We start from the raw sequence: 22,582 nt of genomic DNA, 5'->3' as shown, positions 1-22,582 counted from the left end.
GGCCATATTGTTCACATAACTTATTTAACATTATGAAAACGTAATTTTCATTTTAGTACTATTTAGTATTTGTACCTGAATCTCTAAGAAACAAAAAATATGTTAATCAAATTATTCTATGAACATTATTTTTATTGATGAGCAAATAACGGATGTACAATATTTTCAAATACTACAAAATAATCAAACTTCAGATCACTTTTACTTAATACGAAAATTTATTTTAAGAGTATTCAAATTTTCGATTTAGAAATATATATTTAACAAGTAGAAAGTAGTTATAAGTACATAGGTTTTTAGGTGGTGTGAAGATCCAACCCGAGGGTTAAGATTACCTGAAATATATGGTGAGAAGGTCACGGTAATAATTGCGTACGTTTATTGGGTAGGTAGATAATACAAAGGCGAGTAACAACCGCCAATGGTCTCTACGATTCGACTGGCTCAATTATGTTATAATTTATTATTGTAATATACACTCAAACAGCTATTATGATATCTGAAAATATGTTCAGAACAACAAAGTTACAAGAATCGTGTTTTGGGTTTTTCTTTCTTTTTTTTTTTTGATTTAAAAACATACATTTTTTTAACACTTTAACGACAAATTATGCTTAAATCGTCGTCATCACTGCGCAATCTCGTTGCCGCTGTTGGTGCTTGCTGTACTACCAGTATTGTTTGTCGTCGGCAAACGGCCACTGCTCCGATTCAGTTTTTCGCGTAAGCTCTCGAACATTTTTTGCCGGCTCTTCCGGCCGTTGGTGGATATCTCGCCAATGGTGTTGGCCAACTGCGTTGAGACGGAGTCGAGGGTGCCCGTTACCAAGCCCACGACTGGCAAATCGCCAACAACGTCGTCGATGTTCCTGACGCCGCTGGCCAGGTAACCGCTACCGGTGGCCACGGTGGCGCTGATGCCATTAAAAAGCTGATTGCACAGGTATCCAAGGGCGAGCGTGGCCCGGCCACCGGCATGGGCAATATCCTTCAACGATTGACCGGTTTCGTCCCTTAAGTCCGATACCGTCAAGCCAGTATTCTTGATCAGTGACTTGAACACATCGCCGACGTTCTCTACTCCATTGATAGGTGGCTTTTCCACATTATCGCTTATTGAATCCGTCTGGTCTGTCGGGTTTGAGTTCGTGTCACTGGGTGTCACGGTATCAGACTGAGGCAAAGGCGTTGCGTGGATGGTGCCCATCTATGTGTGGGGGAAAAAAATAAGAACCTCGTTAGATAACGTAACTTTAGAAGTGCATATATGGGGAAGTAATTAAATTTCAGATTTTTGGGAGTTTTTTATCATGATAACAATTTTGAAATTAATTGTAATAATAAAATTAATTTAAATTAATAAAAACGAATTTTCTTAATTTCTACGGCTAGGTTAGGTTATGGTTTTATATTTTTATGTTCTTTAAAGATCTGCAAATATTAATTTTTATGAAGTTTTCAATTGGTATTAAACTAATTTTAGATCAAATAATCTCAAAACGCTAGTATAAAACAAAAATTTTTTGAAATATATTTAATAATAAACCTTAAATCATAAAAAAAAATTATCTTGAACTTTCTTGTTTTGATGTACCAACATAAATTACTTCTAATTAAATGCATAAATAAACATTGATATTTTAAGTATATTCATTATTGCTTAAGACAAAAAACGTAAATATGCATACCTGGAATAAACAACCAACTAACAAGTAAATTATCACACTTTTAGTTTTTCGAGGGAGACAAATCATTTTGTAAATTGTGTTTTATATCAAAATTGAATTAGACTAAGTCACTTGTAATATGGAAGTAACGCTGAAAGACTAAAAATGGTCGCTTTTATTCGGTGATCAAAACGATGGAATAAATATTCAATTAGTAATTAAATAATATACATGTGTTATTTACAGAAGTGCAATAAACGTTACACTCAGTACATTATTAAATTATCAATTAAGTTATTTAATTGCAACCACAATTTACACTTTAATCTGTCTCCAAAATAAATATGGATATATAACCCATTATCCTACGCATTTATGTTTTTTTAATATGTCGCCTACCAATGTGATAAAATAATTAATTTCTTGTAATAACTTATTTTACAGATTTTAATTTACATATGCCTTCAATATAACCAGTGATATATTGCTAAAATAAGCCGTGGGTATACGCCATATCCACGTAGATATATTTAATGGAGAGATCCAGGAATAGTCCAAAAACATTTTTCTCGCTCCGCTTGAACTATAACTTATATTTTTCTACCTAATTTAATTCGTATCTAATTAAAGGTATATTTATTTTTTATTATAAGTATTTATAATTATTTTACGTATGCATCTAATAATAACTGTATTTAAATGGGTATTTCGATTTCGGGATTAATGTTTCAGATTTCAAACGAAATTGAAAATATTTTACTGGTGTTTTGTTTACCAAAATGGTTTTAATTAGAAGGAAGTACTTTATATACCTAGCTACTAGCTAGTATCTATATTAAGCAAATGATAATTTTTTGGTATTTTTATTGTTATATTATTTAAGTGAAACTCGATAAACAATAGGTATTGAGAAATTGAAAACATTTTAACAAAACCAATATTAATTATACAATACTTTTGTTTTATAATTATTTATATATAAAATCACTGGCTTGTGGTCAAAAAATATTACTATATTATTTTCATATAATTTACATTTATTTTTTACTTAGCTATACAATCTAATATTTAATAGATTTTGATATTCTACATCTTTATTATAATATTTTATAAATACTATTAAAAACTACGTTTATAAATTAAAAAATTATAAAATTCTATAGTAAACAAGCTCATTAATATCCGTTTTTTTAGAATTAAATAAATATTAATGAACTTAAATAATGTAAATAATAAAATAACTAAAACTTATGCTTAGTTTAATTAATTTACAACGAATCTATAGTCTATGTATTCTGTACAGATTTACTATGATAATTAGTTTTATCGACTTTTTATTTTTGATTATTTTTCGGGTATAAATGTTCTCATCAAGGTCTATGTTATACAACTATCGATTTAAATTTTTAAATTGAACATTATTTAATTTTTTCAATAGTTTTTATCGTAATAAATATATCAATATTAAAAACCATAAAAATAACTTAGACTAAATAAATATCAGCATGTTACGAGTAGATTTAATCAAGTTCATCCAATAATCATTTTTTAATTTGTGGTTTTAAAATTAATTTATATTAAATACTTTTATCTTGTGTTATGATTATAAAATTCAAACTATTTTTTCTATTTCTGTATTTTATGTCTAACATTTTTTGATTAGATGTTATTGTTTAATTGTAGTTTACCCACATAATTTTTTTACTGGGCTTAATATAATGTAATATTTTTATGGTCACTTTTTAATAAGTTTTTATTGTAAAATTAAAAATTAAACTTAAATACTTATAAGTACTAGGCATATTTAAATTTATATGTGTAGCAATTTCGATATTTTCAAGAATTTAAAGTATATTAAATATTATAATCATAAAAATACTAATTTTATTGTAAACATTATTTATATTATTTGTATTCATTTTAGAAGAAAAAGTCAAATAACTTGTAATTCGTACGCAATTTGCACACAACTATTTAATTTGAAAAGCGATTGCATATTAAGAAACAACCAAATCATGTCATCCATAAAATCAAAATTCATTTCTTTGAAATTCATGAGCTTACCAGTGATAATTAATATAATTTTTTTTTCATTTATATCGTATTCCGGTTACTTTTAAAAATAACTCGTTGACATTAAATAATTTATTTTATCTAGTCGATGCACTTGAAAGTTTATAAAAACAATCATAAATAAAAACATACAAAATATAATATAGGTATTTTGTACTTAGATTAAGCAATCAGTTATCAATAAAGTTCAGGTTTTGAAAATAAATTGACAATTTGTGCGAGTATATTATCATTATTATTATTGTATTATAATATAATAAAAATTAATATATTAAATCATGTTTTAGACAAATTAATTAGCAGCACAATATTACATAATATGATGTGAGAAAATTTAAGGACAAGCTATGTTCGTCCTTATTACTACAATTTATTTTTTTTAACTATTATTGTTTTGATTTGTCATTAAAGTACATAGTTCGTGATTTTATAACCAGTTGTATCAGTAACTAATCAAGAGGTTTGAAAATTCTGTTCATTAGCTTCGACCAATTGCGATTGCCGTCCTCCAAGATTTTTTCTATTCTTTTTGCGGTTTTGGTGCCAAAATTTACGGCTGTTTCGTTAATTTTATTTAAGAACTCTTTCGCGTTCTTTTCGAAATTCGGATCCGTCGAATCCATGTACGCTGAGACAAAACGTTTTGCCATCAACTTTGCCTTGTTAGCCCAATCGCGAAAAATATTTTTCGCGTTAGGAACATCCACTGAAACTGTCTGCAGCTGATCGAGTTGCTGATCGAGTTGCTGATCAAGTTGTTGATCGAGTAGCTGATCGGATGCCGCGCGACCATTGCTGACCTGGGTGTGTACAAATATCAAGACATTTAAACTAAATCCCAATTGTTATAGGTAAAGTTAATAAAAATGACACTTTTGGAAAAAATACATATTATCTTATTTTAGCTTTCCTGTAAATTTCAAACTAAATATCGTATGTTATCTTGTTATTTTTAGAGGTCCGTGACCTTAGAATAAGGTAAAAATAAGCGTTTAGATTGTTACATAGTATTTCGCGTCCAAGTTAATGTAGCTACGCTGATTTAGGTTTTCGAAATTTTAAACCTAACTGGCTTTATTTTTATAAAAATAAGTGTGCATCTTCACTTGTTTGTTGATTTGCTATAAAATGTATTTGTAAAATAAACGTTTAAAAACATCTAGCAAATTTAAAAAAGCAAAAAATACTGGATCACAATAATTATGAAAATATAGTATTATTTTTATGGATACATCTAAATATTTTGCAAGTATGTATAACTATAAATAAAAACAAATTACATACTTGGAATAAATAACCAACCAAAACAAAAATTAAAATTTGTTTAGTATAAAACTGATTTAGACAAGCCATTTTATAAATTGTTTGATATTAAAACTTAATTTGGTCAAGTGAAATTCAACACAAAACTTTGATCGGAATATTCAGAGTGGCCGCTTTTATTCTGTGATCGGAGAAATGGATATATGTTTACAAATATGTATATAATCAATTAAAATATACATATGTGTTTACTGAAGCTTATTAAATGTCGTATCTACTTATTTTATAACGATAAATAATCAATTAAGCAGTTTAATTGGGTTTACAATTTACATTTCCGACCGTCTCAAAAACAAACACTTGTACATCAACTGTTCTAATATACATCATTTTATGTTTACAATGTCACATATACATTTTGGTCACACAAATACGTATGGTTTACGTAGCGATAGCTTTCGAAAAAAGTGGTAAATTAGATTATCGTTTTTCTGTACAGTAAGTCTACAGTGTACTGAGCCATTGAGCAATTGTAATTATGTATTAAATTTGAATTCAATGATAAATCATTATTTCGTGAAAAAAAAACAGTTCTGAGCAAAGATGGTTTGACTATATAGTATTTAATTATTATAATATGTATATTTATATAATATATTATTGTTATTAACTTTAAGTCGATACCGATTTACTATAGAACGGCGTGAATAGGTTCGCAATATAAATAAGTAATAGCATAAAAAGAAACTGAATATTTTAAAAATATTATTGTAAATATAAAATATAGTAATATACGTAAAAGTTTCAACTATTTCAAGTGCTCATAAATAATATTTTTGAATTTCAACAAAATTACTAAAAATCATTATTCTTTCTTTGAGTATCTAATTTCATCCAAATTTTAACTTTAAATGTAAAATGAAATAAAATTATGTTCATATATTTTTTTAAATTTTCGTAGAACCTTGAATTAAATACATTTCAAGCATTCATTTTAAAAATTTGATATTTCAAACTACAAAATAATTTAGTAAATTTTCTTGATTTTAATAAATATTGTAAAAAATTGAAATTGAAACATTAACAAAACAACATTATATATTTTTAAATTGCTGAAATATAAGTGAATTGATCAAGTGAAACATTAATGGAAAAAAAAAAATGAAAAAAGAAAATTTACAAACGCCTGATAGCTTAAGACGAGTAAAAATATTTTAATAGTTTTATCATCACGTATATAAAATTTTCAATTTTAATATAGAAATTTGGTGAACATTTCAAGTACCGAGGATTATTTATTTTTAAATTACAACAAAAAAAAGCAGATAATTGATTTTGTTAAAAACTGTTTTTACGTAAAATACCAGTTTTTTATTACTTATTTATTTTTTTTGTTGTTTTTCTTATTATTTTTAAAAGCAATGAAAATTTTAACTTACTAAAAGTACTAAATTAATTCATGTTGTTACCAAATACCACCCTCAAAGTGAAAATTGAAGTATGATTACTGCGCTAAAAAGTGATGACTGATAAAAAATAAAAAATACATATCCTTGTAAAAATAATTATATTCATCGTAATGTTCAGAATTTAAAAAGTGATAGTCGATAGATTTTACTATTTTTGTTTATTAAGTTATTTTTTACACATCTTGCATATAAATTCTTAGATTTTAGAAAATTTAATGAATAATTAATACTATATTAATAATATGTGCTTAATTATTAATTTATTGATCATAGTAATATGTTTATAAAATATTGAGAAAAGTTTTTTTACTGCGATCATCAAACATTTAAATTAATATGCTTTTTTAATTAATTTTGCTGATAAATGCTACTTACGAACTTAAGTTAATCATATGTAAATTGTTTATATATATTGTTTATTGATTTAAAGGTAAACAATATTGATGTCGTAGTTATTAACAAATAACATGTATGTAAGTATCTATTAATACCTATTTTAGTATTCTTTAATATTTTTTAATGAATTAATGTAACAAACTAATACAATTTTAAACCTAATTAATGTATTACTAGTATACATTGAATGTTTTATAATGTTTCAAATTAACAAGTAATTTTTTTCAAACATTTATTATTGTATATATAAAATCAAAAACATCCTTAGATTTTGTACTTGTAGTTCTTGATATATTTTTATGATACACGTACCTATATAATATACGAGTATAATATATGATATTGTATTAAACTGGCATTTTTGGAAGGATACTTACTTTGAAGCATTTCAAGATGTCAAAGAGTGATTTTAACGAGTTTTGAAGTATAGCAGTACTAAGGAAATATAATTATTGTTTTCAGTTATTTTTTGTTATAAAAAATATTTATAAGGTGGTACTTATTCTTCAAAAACTCAAAACTGTAGTAATATACTCTCATTAATAATGTACTGCTTTTTAAACCGTTCTTCAATAATTACAGTGATTTTTAATAATTTTTATTTGAAATTGATTATTGTTTTGATAAACAATAGCTGCTTATAAAAACAATTTTTAAATTATTGTTTGTACTTTTTATACATTTAATATAATATATTTTTGTTAATTATTGAAATTATGGTTTATTGTTTCAAGTTTCAACAATAGAAACTGCTAATAATTAATATTGCTAAATCGATAATTACCAATAATTACCACTTCCAATTAAAATCACAAACCTCGAGTTTATAAAAAATAAAACAATTTGAGTTATGGTCGTAGGTTAGTTATAGGCATTATAGGAACACAGGCGAGAAATAAAAAAAATGAATCAAATCTTTTTGTTGAAAAAAATAGTTGATTATAATATTTTTTTATAAGAAAATATTTGTATTAAATTATCAAGTTACTCATTTAATATTTTTTGCTAACTCATTTAAATTAGTAAAAATAATTGTACAAAATACTTTTTTTTTTAAATTACCTACCTATTTGTTCATCAAAATTCATCAACAAATTATAAAAAACAAGTGAATACTTTTACGTTTTCACGGTTTAGTTGGTTTCTGTTTTTCGATTTACATATTAGTATGATAGCAAATTAATAATAATGATTATTATCTATTTTAGTAAAAAAATTTTTTTGTTAGGTATATTTTAAATTTAGGCTTATGTTTTATAAATAGTATTATGTGGTTTAGTATAGTTATTTAACTCAATTAATAAGAACTATATATTTTACAATACCATACTTGAAACGTTTAATGCTGTTAAAGTTTTTTGAATAAATAAGTAAGTATAATAAATATTTATGATCAACAACTATAAAAAAAATAAATATTACTATCTTGTTGTTATTTAAAATTAAACGATTTTTAAGACCAGTTGATTATTATATATACTTAGTGAAACAATACAAAAATAATTTTTCATTTATACATAAGACATAATATTTTACCTTCACATTTATACAAACCTGATAGGTATTAATTTCAACTCCAAATCACATCAAATCAGTTTGTAATTTATCGGTATATTCTAATATTCTATCCAACCAAAGCTGACATTTTTAATAAAATAAGATTTTATAAGAAAAATAGATTGAAAAAATATAAAATAACAACTAAATCTAGAGCTATGAAAAAAGTAAGTAATAATTATTTTCACATGTATTATTTAAGTTATTTTTTTAAAATAATTTTAAAAATACAACACATTTTAAAACATTAAAAAACGTTAATTCTTCAAAACATTGTTAATTGAATGGTCCGTGAATTATTTTTCTAGACTATTCTTGTTGTCCATTTAGTTTTTGGGCAGTAGTCAGTTGTATATTTTCTATCTTTAATTCTTGTATGCCAAATGTGTATTTATAATATTGATTTTAACCGAATGTTTTCTTATAAAGAGCACATAGTTATGAAAATAAACACATCCAATAGACATGAAGGTGTAGTTCATAGTTTTAAATGTTTGACTATATTAGTGATTAAACTCGTATGCTGTAAAAAATAATATAAAACTTTTAATCACGGCTTCCATCTTTCCATCCGTCCCACCATGTTAATTTGATCTATTAGAGTCTAATATTAACTCATTATATTTTTTGATTTATACTTTTAATGCACTTATGACTTATGAGTTATCATTACCATTTTGGATATTGTTTTTTAGTTTTTGATTACAGTTTGGCAACAAACAATTAACAAATATTAAATTGTTTGTTCAATTTTTATATTCCCTGTAAACAGGGCTGTAATTTTTTGTTTTAAACAAACATTTTTTAAATTTAATCTATTATACTTATATAAATTCATAATTATAGAATTATATACCATGGATTTTATGTAGCTCATGTTATGATATGATGGTGTTTTGTGATTTAATCCAAATTAACATTTTTACCAAAAATGGTTATATTATATAGATCAAATTTTCAAAATACTCACCCAGTGCTTCTGCTCATAAATTTGCTTAGCTATAAGTGAGTAGTAATATAATATAACATTAGGATTATGTTATAGTTAATTATTTTGACTTTTTTTTTTTTTAATCATAACAAAATTTAATTTTCCCAAAATATGTACTTTTTCAAGGATCTATCTTTTTAATAAATCTAATTTGAGGTTTTTTATGTAATTCCTAGCAATAAATGAATTCAGATTTTTAAAAAGTGTTAGTTTATTCTATCTAATTTTCATTTTAACTGAATCCCTATAACAATGATGTAATATTTAGGTAATGTCAAAATGTTGCGTTTAAAATATACCTTGATATTATCGTTTAATATCATAAGTTCTATAATTCATGTTTTTTACATTTCTTATTGTACGTCTATTACGATAGTTATAGGCTTATAATTAATTTACTTGTTTGTTTTAAACTAGAATATTTTACATTATCTATTTAGTTTAAAATACTGATCATTATTCGTAATTTAATAATATTACGTTATTTGTAATTTATATAATATGCGTACCTAACAGCTGGTGATAGTAGTATAATATTAATGTGTACATTTTTTTTTTAATCACAGCTTCCATCCTTCCATCCGTCCCTCCATCTTTCGTTTACTCTGTTACAATCAAATATTGGCTTACCAAGTTTTTGATTAACGTGATTATGTATCTGACATAGCCAATCAGATAATGATTGTTGAGAGTCAATTTCTGGTGGTCGACTGATTAAACTATTGAAAAAAAGCATAATTGCGCATTCAGAGGTTAGAACACGTTCATAGATAATTGTTTTGAATTATAGCAGTTAACATTAAATATGCTTATAAAACTATACTTGTACTTAAAATACAAATCAAATATACGTAATTAAATACTTACAGCTTAGTGAAATCCCGTGCGCATGTTTCACAAGGATAAAGACGGCCGATTAGTGTAAAAAAATTATCTATATCTTTCCGTTGTTGGGGAGAAGGTTCATCTGGATAATATGCCACAATTGTGTGAAGCAAACTCCACGTATGATATCCTATAGGTATAGAATATATTAAGTACAGGTTATAAGTCTACGAGTTTTGTATTTCACGATGTTCCAAGCTAGGCTAATGTTGAGTAAAAACCACTTTTAAAAATTAAATTAGTTGAAACAAAATGCGTGGAGTTTAAATTGATAAAATAAAACTTGTACCATATTTTTATTTTATATAAGTATAAAGAAGACACAATCTTCGTGTGTAATTTATTATTTGTTATCTTTTAACATTTATCATAATATGATAAAATTAATGTAAGTATTATAAGCTAAATGTAGTATTATATTTTCATTAAACTTAAAAACATGTTGAAAATAAATTATACTACTATTATACAAAAATGATTTAAAACTTTAAAAGTTAAAACATATGTTCTAAAAACAATATCTTAAAAAAGGATCTTCTATTTGTATTTAAATGTTTTATTTCTGGTTAATTATTATAATTGTCATTAGAGAATTTTACAAAAGCTGAGGATTTCTAGGTTTTTCATATATTTTTTTTATAAAGGTACTAAGCAAAATATTATGAGTGATCTATGTATATGTTGCATAATACTTACTTGGAAACTAAATTAAAAATTGTACTTAGCATACCTAGTTTTTCACAAAATATCATTACTATATTTTATAAATTCATAATTGAGTGATAATAATAATAATCTGAAAAATTATGAAAATATTTTATATTTTTTTGATGCATCTAAGTTATTCTCGAATGAGGCGTTGGATAAATATGATGACAACAACGATATAAAAATATGCATAATTTCACTATAACCCAAAAATAACATTGTTTTGTGTAAATTGTACGCAATAAATGTAGGAAATTAACTTTCAAGAGATTATCGAGCATACTCCGCACCCACAATTTTTTTTCATTATATATATATAGTACGATGTGGAGACTTAAGACAGTTATTTTTAATGCCTTTGTTTATCTAACTTTTCAAAATAACATATTTTATTATTAATTTACTATATACAATATTATCATTTAAATAATAATTATTTTCATATTATTATTTTGTAAATATTTTATTTAAAATAATGAGCATCAAATACATTTTACCTATATTTAAAGTATACATTTCTTGCTTTTTTGGATTATACTTATTTTGAACGTTTTAAAGACCTTAGCCATACTTTTTAATTGCTTATACTAAATAGTATAATAATACATTAAATACGATTAGATAAAGGTAAGATTGACTCGTTGCTTATGGAGAAAGGGTCAACCAAATTGTCTTCAAAATAACATTTTAAGATGTTTATAGTTAGCGCTTTAGCTCTTAAATTATTTTGATATTGTTTTTGGCGTATCTAGATACATATTGTATTTGAGTTTTAATTAATTTCCTAACATGAAACAGTTAGTGGTGGCAAGCACAGTGATCCGTCCTTGTATATAAGTATATTACATAATAACTTATTAGTACAACTTAAATAAATCGTAACGTAATTATTTTACTTACCTAATTTCGCTTTATCCAATGGACAGTTTTCCATTTAATTTTGTAAATTTTTAAAATTTTTGAATAGTTTAATATTATAAACACATGCATTACTATAGGCAACAAACATAATTTGTACATTAATTCTACTTTTTTTTTGTTATCTTAGTACTCATAATTTTATGATTACTGATTTTAGTATAAATGTTCCTTAAAACCAAAAAACTACCATTTAACTATACTTTAATAATAATATAATATAAAGTTTGGACAAATATAAATAAAAAGTGAAACATGGTTAGGAACACTTGAATTTGAATTAGTTTATGAATTATGATAGTAATCATTGTATTATCAATAACATTTTATTATTGAAAAAAATTAAAATACGGATGAATAAACGAACCTATCAAAATGGAAGGCAAACTGATGAATAGGATATTGGTGAAAGAAGAGCTCCTGATTCATCTAAGATCAATCTCAAATTATTCAAAGTCAAAATTTCAAAATAAGTCAAGGATACGTGGAAATTTTATTTTTGTCTCCGTCTTAAAAACTGTACATTATGACAAATTTTTATTTTTGTAAGATGAAGACTGTACTCAAATCAAATTGTTCTCCGAATAAAAAAAAAAAACAAATCATATTTTAATTATGGCTATAATTAACATTTATAAATTAAAATTTTTGATGAATTTTAAATGTATTATTTCGGCGATGTTCAAAATCAATAAAAAAATCTGTTCGGGATAAATCTTTTCTGTTTCACATGAAAAATAAAAATAACCAAAATCTGGCGGCGCGTGATTGTTTTCCCAGCAAATTCTTTTTTGACCGTTGAAATCGTTTGGACTTTATCTTTTGTGTCACTTTCGTACAGCGTAACTAGAAATTATCTGAATTTATGTAATATTCTTTACAATTTCAGCACCCATGTGCGTATATTATCGTGTGGATAGTGTTGTTGCGAAATCGGATTGAAATAATGTTAGATTTTTGTCAAAAAATGGATGTAGTACACGCGAAAAAGTGACCAATCGGTTATTATATTAGAATTGTGCAGTACTGCGCGGCCGCTACGCTGCGGCTGCGGCTGCGGCGGCGGCGGTGGCGGTCGTGTCGGTGGCAGTCGTGTCGGTGGCGGTCGTGTCGGTCGTTTTGTCGTCCGACGCGGTTTCGTTGGCGGCGGGCGGCATCAGGAACGACTCGGACTCCGGATGGTAGTTGTCCAGGTGCGAGCCAATCGCGTTCAGCATCTGCTGCCGATTTTTGATGTTGTGTTCCGCGTTCTGGCGGTACGTGGTGGCCAGACCGGTGGCGAGCGTGGCCGCGCCGGAAGTAATGTCACGCACCAGCACCACGCTGCCGGCCGCGTTGTTCACCGAACTTATCCCGGCCGCCATCGTCTCGCCAGTGGCCGCAGTCGTGGAGACGACGCCGTCGTACGAACCAAACAACACGTTCATCACGGCCATCGTGACGTGACCTATCGCCTTCAGCATCATTCCGGCGCCCTTGCCAAAGTCCGTTATGGATTTGTATAGTTCCGTTTTGCACTTGCACAAAGTCGACGGACTGTCGTCGGTGGCGGCAGCGGTGGTCGCGTCGGTGGTCGCATCGGTGGTCGCGTCGGTGGTCGCGTCGGTGGTCGCGTCGGTGGTCGCGTCGGTGGTCGTCGCGTCGGAGGTCGTGTCGGCGGCAACGGAGGTCGCGTCCGCGGCCGGTGGCGCAGGGTCGTCCGCCGAACAACGATCAACCTGCAACGTAGAAGTAAAATTATACTTTTCGGAAAAGCACCGTCCCGGTGTAAACGAGACTAGGGGTCGGTTTTCGAGCTCTATCGAATTGCAAACTTTCGGACACCTCGGTGACTTCGAAAGAAAATTTGTTTTCAAACATTTTATATATATATAATATATATTTTAAACAGATTGAATCGATCGAGTACGATACCCTGTAGGTTATTATTTATTATCGTTGCGGTGTATGACGAACAATCGTTATTTATTTATCTCTAGAATATAGTGCTTCGATACTTTTATAAACTTTAAATTTGAAATTACATTTTTAAAAGTTCTATAACGAGCCAATTTAAAGTTCGAAAAGTTAAAGAAATCATTTTCAACAAAATCAGATATTATGTAATATCTAGAATTAATACTATAACGATACATGAAAAGTACTAAGTAATCACAATTTATAAACCAACTACTTATTCACATTTATAGTATTGGGTTTTTCTTATGAATTATTCATTTATCAAATCGTTAAAAAATAAATTGTTTTTATAAGTAATGAATTGTAAATATATTTAAAAATCAAGAATCTAACGTCCCGATGATTGTATTCTTAGAATTTGCATCAAGAAAATTAATTATAATTATTGATAATATTCATTTAGACAATTATGTATTTATGTATTTATTGTACTAGGTTTTCTTCAAATTTATTATTCTATATAATATTTCGGATTTCTTTTTTTTTCTTTTTTAAAGATGGAGTTTTTACTTAGTGTTCTTAATTTATCATGTTAATCAAAAACATAAAGACATTTTATAATTTAAGTTGTTAAATATAGTCGTATCTATGATTAGTTGTAATATTTTATTTTGTTTTTAGTTGAAGATTTGAAATCGATTTTAAATAATTGTGAGCATTGACGCTTTAAGTGGTAAACTAAAATCACGAAAATGTTTTAAATAAAAAATTGAATAATATTTTAAATTTAATTAAAATTGAAAAAATAATTAAATCGATATTGTATATAATATATATAAAAAAAAAAATTAAATTAAAAAAAAATACAATATTTAAAAATCAATTAGTTATTAAAATTGAAATCAGATGAAACTAATATCAAATATTTACTAATTTAGAATCAGCACCCAAATAATAATTTAGATCACGGATAAGGAATTTTAATATTCAAGCATAATAATAAAATATACCCATTTTAATTACAATAACTGAAATATAATATAATATATTTTTAAAAAAGGAAATTACTTTGATCGTGGCTTAATTTCATATTTTAATAAAAAAATTCTAAAAATATCTAAAAATATTTTAATTGATTTGCATTGGAGTTATATTTCACAGATATTGTTCTATATTATTTAAAGTGATTGCTATTAAATAGTATTCATATAATTTGAATTTTGTTTCTCAGAGATTCCTTTGGGAATAACGGAACAGAGGACTGAAAACAGAACTGTCCCGTTTAAAACAATACGTTTATGGTACAATTAAAATATTTGAAAATTTATTTTTATATTTTTGAATGAAAACTTTATTCAGTACCTATTCTTATATAGTAAAATGACCATATACGTACTGTTATTAAACAATTCTGTCTCCTATTTATCTCTACCATCTACAAAATGTTGGTTGCATCGTAGATCTTCAAATTAATTTGTCGACATTGTGGTCTCATTTCTTATTCTTTTTTCCGTAAACTTATTCCAAATAGTCATATCATGACTCATATGCTTTAATTTATAATGTCTACACATGTGTAAATATACTTTCTCGTCTTTGAATACGATTGAACTAGCACTTCTGTGGTCTTTTGCTTTACATTTATTAATAGAATTTAGATTTTAAATTGATATAACGCGACTATTGAGTGTCTAAACCAAAATTATCGGCGAACCTAATTTCGTTGAAATCAAATAGGTAAACTTAATCGATAAATTTTTGTTGCGCCATTATAACTAGCTAAGAGATATTAAACATAGAATAATACAGAACACATAACTTTTTTATAGATACAATGTACTGTTTTTTATTTAACTACACAAGGATATAACACACAGCTCTTTATTTTTTTATTAATAAAATGTCATACATAATAGTTTATTTAATTTTTAGTTAGTATAATAAAATATTATTTTATACAAGTCCAATAATATACAAATGTACAATTATACAAGTATTTGAGTGTGTCTTATATTAGTAGAAGTATAACTAATATGATTAAAGATTAAACATGTGTTTTAATATTATATGATTAGTAATTAATTATTAGTAATGTATACAGAACTACTATTATCATATAATAAAAATAATATACACTATTATTTCGTACATTATAATATAATACCTTACTTTTCTCTGTTGTAAAATATAATACAATATACCTACTAATGTACTATTGCAGTGGTTCTCAAACATTTTTGTTCACACAGCTCTCAGGTTTCTAAAATAATATGTAAGGGCCTTTAAAAATCAGGAAATAATAAAAATAGTAATAATAATAATAATAATAATAATAATAATAATAATAATAACAATAATAACTAATATTATTTATACTCATTAGTGCAACAAGGAAATAATATTGAATTCGGATGTGTCCATGGATATTCAGATGCTCTCACAGAACTCAAAGGCTCCACGGAGTACATTTAAAAAAACCTCTGTACTATTTTATTAGGTAACTATTATACAGTATATTCACTAGGCATTAGATTTTATTGAACAAATTATAAATTCAATAATATATTCAATAGCTTATTATATAAAGTTTAAACATCCAAGGATTAACAATAAAATGTTAGTATATAATATAATAATTTAATTTGGCAATGAATTATAATTTTGATCATAATTATATTATTTTTGTTATTTCACTAGTCTAATTTAAAATTTACAAAAAATGTATGTAATGTGTATTAGATGTTATTCGAAAATATTGGTGTTGGCGTTAATAGATCTGATAAGAACTATTGTTTATAACGCTAATAATATGTTTTATACGCATAGAATGTAGAAACAGTAAAAGTTAAGTAATTATTTCCATTATACGATGCGATCCATATAAATTTTAATACATATTATAATTAATACTTGGGTAAATTTTCAAACTGTAGATGTGACACGGCAAAACATCATACTATTGTAGTATAAGTTGTGATTTGTAAGCTAAGGACAATTTATATTCGTGTATGGGTATTTTTTTATTAAACGTCTACTCTGTTTATATTGGATACACGCTTATTTATTATTGCTGGTCGTAAACACAATTTAAAGACGATAAAAATATCCGTGCTTTCTCAATGGTCTTTATTTAAAACAATAAAAATGTATAATTGTATACTTAATATTATTCGGTTATAAATTAAATTATTGAAAAAAGAGCAAAGGGACTAACGTTATCGCGTATAGGTGGATGTAAATTAATTTCAAAATAAAAGTGACGATTTGAAATCGAAACGTAATAGCTTTGTAGTGATAAAATTTGTTTTTTAGTGGTGTAGAGGTGGAAGTGGGTGAGGAGACCGAGTATCCAAATTTAATTTTTCGAATATTTAAGCGTGTCAAAATCCCTCTTTCTGTTTTCGAGTGAAGCGTTTTGGGCGGTGCATTGTTTTGGCTATCTAATAATACAGGAATGCAGGAAAACGACACTTCTTTCGTAGTTTCTCAAAAGAATTTCAAAATATCTCTTCCGTCGATATTAGTTTGTGTGATCAGACAAATGAAGGTATTTAATAATATTGACATTTTAATAAAACCGTTTTGTTAAAACTCTGTCGAAGAATCGCATTATTGTGAAAAACATTAATATTATTACAACAGACAAAGGCGGTATTACAAGGCTGGCAAACGTGCGGACGAACTCGATCTCGCGATGACAACAACAGTAATATTATTTCGTCAGGACATCGTCCTATAATTTTGTCTTCCAAGTCGAGCTCCGGAGTCGGGTGGATGTGTCGTGCACGAGGAAGTCAGCGGCCGACTGACGTCTACAGCATCCGTGACGCATGCGCGTGTGCAGCAGCGTACGCGTTCGCAGGACGCTATTGCTATTGACTATGTGTTGAGACGTGCGTTTGGTCCGCGTCGGTGGCGCTAATCGCGCGGAAAGAACGCGGCCGGACGTCGCGGATCAGTGGCCGTGGCCGCCGGGCCGACGGCCGGCCGCAGACGCGCGCCGCTCTCGTTCAGCTTGGCGTTGAGCGTGGCCAACGCCTGACTCCGGACCAGCGTGTCGTGGGCCGCGTTCTTGGCGGCCGCGTCCACCGCGACGCTGACCGCCTCGTTGACGCCGGTCGCGCCGAACCCGATCACCGGGACGTGGGCCAGCCGTCCGGCGATCGAGCTGCACGCCGCGGCGCCGGCCCTCAGCAGCCGGACGGACGCTTGCAGGGTCGCGTCCCACACGTAGTTGACCGTCTCGCCCGCGGACAGCAGCATCTTGCCGGTGCTCCACAGCACTTTGTCCGACACGCGCGCCGTGTCCCGCAACAGCGATGCGGCCGCTCGGCGCGCGGCGTCTAGAAACTGGACGGGCGACGTGGACGAATTGATGGCCGGCGGCGGCGGGATCGGTTGCGTCCCGAGGAATTCCTGTTTGCCCACCGGCGTTGCACTGACGACCTTGATAAAACAGACAAATAAAACTAAACGCCACAGAACGCGCACGGCATCGCGAACACGTCTTATACAATAATATTAATAATAATAATAATAATGTATAATGGCAATAATTTTTGTCGAATCTGCGTTGTCGGTACTCAGCTAAAACGGTAAGACTGCGAGAAAACGTCAGGTCCGCAGTCACACCACAGAACGCGAGTTCAGTTTAAATACATAAAAAAAAAATAAAAAAAAAAATAACCGCCGTATAATAATATACGAATTTATTGTTAATTAAACGTAAATCGATATTTGGTTATCATTATATTATACGAACATAAAGTCAAAGCTAATCATCAGTGGTCGAATTGTCTTTTATAAAACAAACGAGCAGCGAATATTGTAGCTACAAATCACTTGTAAGTATATGCGTATGTGTGTGTGTGTGTGTGTGTGTGTGTGAACTGTGGTTTCATGTCCGTGAAATAAAATATTTCACATTCATTATAATATTATAATAACAATACAAGTTTGAAACAACGTTATAGGGAGATAAATTCAAAAAATAAACAATTGCTTCTTAGTTTTTGCAAAAGATATATTTGTAAGAAAGTAGAAACAAAACGTGGGTTTAATCAACTGTAAATAATGTTCAGCATTACGCAATTAAAAATACATAAATGCTAGTAAAACAAAATCGATTTTTAATCTTTTAGAAATATCTTACTATATTAAAAAATAAAATTACCTATATTAAATTTTTATCACAAAATATTTTTATATAAAACACAATAAATAATAAATTTATTAATAACAATTAATGAGTTAATTAACTATTTTTGATTTTATAATAAATACAGTTAGATGTGAAATAAAAATAAGCACCAGTTGTCATTTGAGCATCGCTATTGTTGATTTTGACCTTTTTTGTAAGACAGTTGCGCATCGTTAGATTTTTGGGTTATAGACCATTAGCAAATATATGCTTTACGAAACATACGAGACGTGAACATTATATTATTATAATGTAATTTTAACTTTTGGGTTTTGACTTTTTGAGTACATGTAAGAATGAGTCAATTAAAATTTGTTAATTAAAATCGTGGAAAAGCTGGAATAATTTTCCAAAAGTATTTTTATACGGAAAGAAAAACACTGAAAACTTGTGAGATCATATTTATGTGCTCGAAATTTTATTATTTTCAATTAATTTTTACTCGAACTAAAGTATATTTGTATTTTTAACTATAAATGTAATGTGCCAACAAAAGTGTTCATTTCAATATGTGCATTATTCATATGATTATAACTACAATTTAATTTATTTTTATTCATTTGTATCTATTTTTTAAAAGAAAAGGGATTTGTTTTTTTTTTTTTTTTTTTGATTAAAATGAATGGGATGGAATATGAAAATTTCAACAAAAAAAAGTGGAAGGAAATCTTTACCAGTGACCACTTCAATCACTTATAGACTATAGTTTATTATAGCATAGTATATTATCATATAAAATAAATTATTGCAATCGATTTTACTACACCAATAAACAGTTTACAAATTTCATTAAAAACGATAGAACTGAGAGGAAAAGCAAATCTTCTATTATTAATCGAATGTTTTTTTATTAAATTTTGAACTGTTATTATGTGTTATCCAAATGGTAATATTTGTACAAACATTTTTGAATTTATTTTTGCACCCGTTGAACGCTGTAAATCTATTCCATAAATTAAAAAAAACCACAGAGCTTGAACTCAAGCTCTATCTAGTGGTGACAACAATATTGTCTTATAGTTAGTAGCTACAGATAGAGTGCTATACTAAATACAGTTTGAATAAATTCGACAACCTAACTTTTATGTTTTTACTTACTACTTACTACTTATGACTTGAACATAATAATTTATACTTCAGAATAATATCATATGAATAATATAATTATATTATTTTTATGCACTTTGTAGGATTCTATTTGAAATAGATTACATCGTGGCTTTTTTTAGCGTAGCTAAGCCAATTTCGATATAGAAAATAAATACAAAAAAATAATAGAGAATGGTTGTTAAATCATAGTTTGTCGTTTGATTAATAGTAATAAAAAAACGATATCAATAATCGACAATAAACAATTAGATAGTATTAAGGGGTATATCACTAATAAATTTAGTAATTTTTTTTTGCATTTTTAAGCGATTCAAGATAATATATATTAGGTACCTATGTCCTATGTAATATATTATTAGTGATACGTGTTAAGTTTTTAATTTTTCGTTATTACATAAACAGCTTATAATTAAAACGGATATAATACAAAATTATGAATTTAAAGCTCATTAAATTTAGTAAAGTCTGAGGTTTAAATAAAATATTAAACAAATAATTTATTTAAGTCTTGTTTAAATAAATAATTGTAATTTTTCTTTTAACTCATAAGTTACAACGATGATAATTATTTCGTTGAACATAAATACATAATATATAAAATAGAACTAAATAAATACATAATTCTACTTTCATTCATTTCAATCATTAATCACAAAACATGTTTTGATTTTTAACAATAAACGTATTATAAATGATATGGACATTCATGTACTTATAAAAGAGATTTGTTGGTTATGTTTTTACTAGGACCATATGTAGAATTAAACTTATTTTTCTCCAAAAAAAATCAATCACTGAATAACATAATAGAACATTTTTCTAAATATTATAATATTTAAAATTGTATTTAGTTAATAGGATTTAATTTATAAAACAATGGTATTCTTGAAATCGATAATTATAATATATAAGATGTAATGATAATTGGAACTGATTAGAACTAATTAATTTTGGTAAGCCAGACAAACCAATGGAAATGAATTATTAAACATCCAAAGTATATTAAAATTATTTAAGTCAAGATAATATATATAATATATTAATTTTGAAAAAACTTCAATTTCAGAAAAATATACAACCATAACTCAAATAATAGACAACTCTCACATCATATTATCTTTGTGATTAAAATTAATATGTATACTATTTTATGCTGTAAGATACGAAAATAAACACTTACATTTTACTATTGCATTAATTTATTTTAATGGCCATATCATATAACTTTTGTACGAGATTCTACGTCAATAATGTTTTCTCGAAGAAGAAATTTATGTTTACTGAAGTTGAAAACTTACAATGAGTATGAAAGTTAATAAGTCGGGAATAATAAATTATAACCATAACGTCGGGCTTATAATAAGTGCTATAAAATTAAGTATTTAATTATTTTTTTTTTAAGATTAAAAAAAGCTATTGACAAAATAATTACTAATTCAATATTAATAAAATCTATAATTTGATTATTTATAGGATTTCAACATTATCAAGAATTAATGTAGTTATACTTTTTAAAAATGTATTTATTTGCAAATTTTCTAACATCTTAAAATTATAGATAAGTTGTTTATACTCGTAAAAGCTTAAGAGATAATAATATCGATCAATTAATACTTTTGTGTCGTTGAACTAATTTTTTATTTAAATTAAGTTTTAAATCTAATAAATAATGTTATAAATACAAATAATACATACTTGTACGATGTACGCCACCAACAAGATGATCATTACAGATCGATTAGAACCAGCAGGATAATACATCTGAACTTGTGATTTTTTTGATATTTTAAGAATTAAGTCACGATAAAGTACAGACTGTCACTAAAGAAAATGTGTTGTAACTATAATAGCAAGTTTAGTTGTTACGCACTAGGTGACAATAAATATTGGATTGTTATTGTCATTTGACTTGTTATAATACCACTAAACATATGTAAAGTACTAAGGTACACATAATAATACACTGTATTAATGAACAATCGCGATGTTTGGAAAATACCATTTGTTCAATTGACGTGTTATAATTAATAATATGCAGCATTTTACATGTGTCCTTGTCACAGCTCTGACATCACACCAAAGTATTGTTAATAACTATTTTATTTTTATACATTTTACATTATTTCATTAATATCAGCATACTTATTATATATATAAATAAAGGTTTAAATAATTTATTTTTTGTTAAAATTATAAGTATCCTTTCAAAGAATTTATACGTAGATACACGTAGATACTACATAACATAAATTAACCCATAAATCTGTATGGGATGTGGCAATGTGAATGTTGAAACGCTAAAAAAAAAAATCTACTTGCATATTTATAGTGTTATGAATTTGTAGTGACTGGTGGATATTTTTTATCAATTGTGCATATTAGATACCTAATATTAATATATTATTAATAAAAATGCAAAATAATCATTATTAATTTTTAAAAAAAT

The 22,582-nt window shown here is 27.2% G+C and overlaps 4 protein-coding genes across 7 annotated transcripts; all 4 read right to left on the bottom strand.

The window, feature by feature from the left end:
- Positions 1 to 125: 125 nt before the first annotated feature.
- LOC112591362 lies at positions 126 to 1,828 on the bottom strand. Of its 2 annotated transcripts, XM_025335160.1 has the most exons (3): positions 1,689 to 1,828; positions 584 to 1,207; positions 126 to 499 (listed from the first exon to the last, which is right to left on the bottom strand). In XM_025335160.1, the coding sequence occupies exons 1-2, from the start codon at positions 1,752 to 1,754 to the stop codon at positions 629 to 631; spliced, it is 645 nt and encodes a 214-aa protein (XP_025190945.1). In that variant the 5' UTR covers positions 1,755 to 1,828; the 3' UTR covers positions 126 to 499; positions 584 to 628. The 2 variants fall into 2 exon arrangements, with proteins under 2 accessions (XP_025190945.1, XP_025190944.1); XM_025335159.1 differs by having other exon boundaries at positions 126 to 1,207.
- A 2,194-nt stretch (positions 1,829 to 4,022) lies between these two features.
- LOC112591375 lies at positions 4,023 to 5,159 on the bottom strand. Its single transcript, XM_025335182.1, has 2 exons — positions 5,025 to 5,159; positions 4,023 to 4,540 (listed from the first exon to the last, which is right to left on the bottom strand). The coding sequence occupies exons 1-2, from the start codon at positions 5,091 to 5,093 to the stop codon at positions 4,190 to 4,192; spliced, it is 420 nt and encodes a 139-aa protein (XP_025190967.1). The 5' UTR covers positions 5,094 to 5,159; the 3' UTR covers positions 4,023 to 4,189.
- A 4,813-nt stretch (positions 5,160 to 9,972) lies between these two features.
- LOC112591385 (FAD-linked sulfhydryl oxidase ALR-like) lies at positions 9,973 to 11,943 on the bottom strand. The gene is made up of 3 exons (XM_025335193.1): positions 11,910 to 11,943; positions 10,284 to 10,431; positions 9,973 to 10,135 (listed from the first exon to the last, which is right to left on the bottom strand). The coding sequence occupies exons 1-3, from the start codon at positions 11,941 to 11,943 to the stop codon at positions 9,973 to 9,975; spliced, it is 345 nt and encodes a 114-aa protein (XP_025190978.1).
- Positions 11,944 to 12,557: 614 nt separating this feature from the next.
- Positions 12,558 to 22,053, bottom strand: LOC112591358 (papilin-like). 3 transcript variants are annotated; one of them, XM_025335152.1, is made up of 3 exons: positions 21,832 to 21,916; positions 16,032 to 16,086; positions 12,558 to 13,645 (listed from the first exon to the last, which is right to left on the bottom strand). In XM_025335152.1, the coding sequence occupies exons 2-3, from the start codon at positions 16,059 to 16,061 to the stop codon at positions 12,965 to 12,967; spliced, it is 711 nt and encodes a 236-aa protein (XP_025190937.1). In that variant the 5' UTR covers positions 16,062 to 16,086; positions 21,832 to 21,916; the 3' UTR covers positions 12,558 to 12,964. The 3 variants fall into 3 exon arrangements, with proteins under 3 accessions (XP_025190937.1, XP_025190936.1, XP_025190938.1); XM_025335151.1 differs by lacking the exon at positions 16,032 to 16,086 and having other exon boundaries at positions 21,832 to 22,053; XM_025335153.1 differs by lacking the exons at positions 12,558 to 13,645; positions 16,032 to 16,086 and adding an exon at positions 16,704 to 18,272 and having other exon boundaries at positions 21,832 to 22,053.
- Between the last annotated feature and the right edge of the window lie 529 nt (positions 22,054 to 22,582).

The sequence above is a fragment of the Melanaphis sacchari genome, unplaced genomic scaffold (genome assembly GCF_002803265.2).
Source record: "Melanaphis sacchari strain LSU unplaced genomic scaffold, SCAv2.0 Contig132_pilon_pilon, whole genome shotgun sequence".
Classification (NCBI taxonomy): Eukaryota; Metazoa; Arthropoda; class Insecta; order Hemiptera; family Aphididae; genus Melanaphis; species Melanaphis sacchari.
The sequence above is the reverse complement of the archived record's forward strand: the minus strand, read 5'-3'. Positions and strand labels throughout refer to the sequence as shown.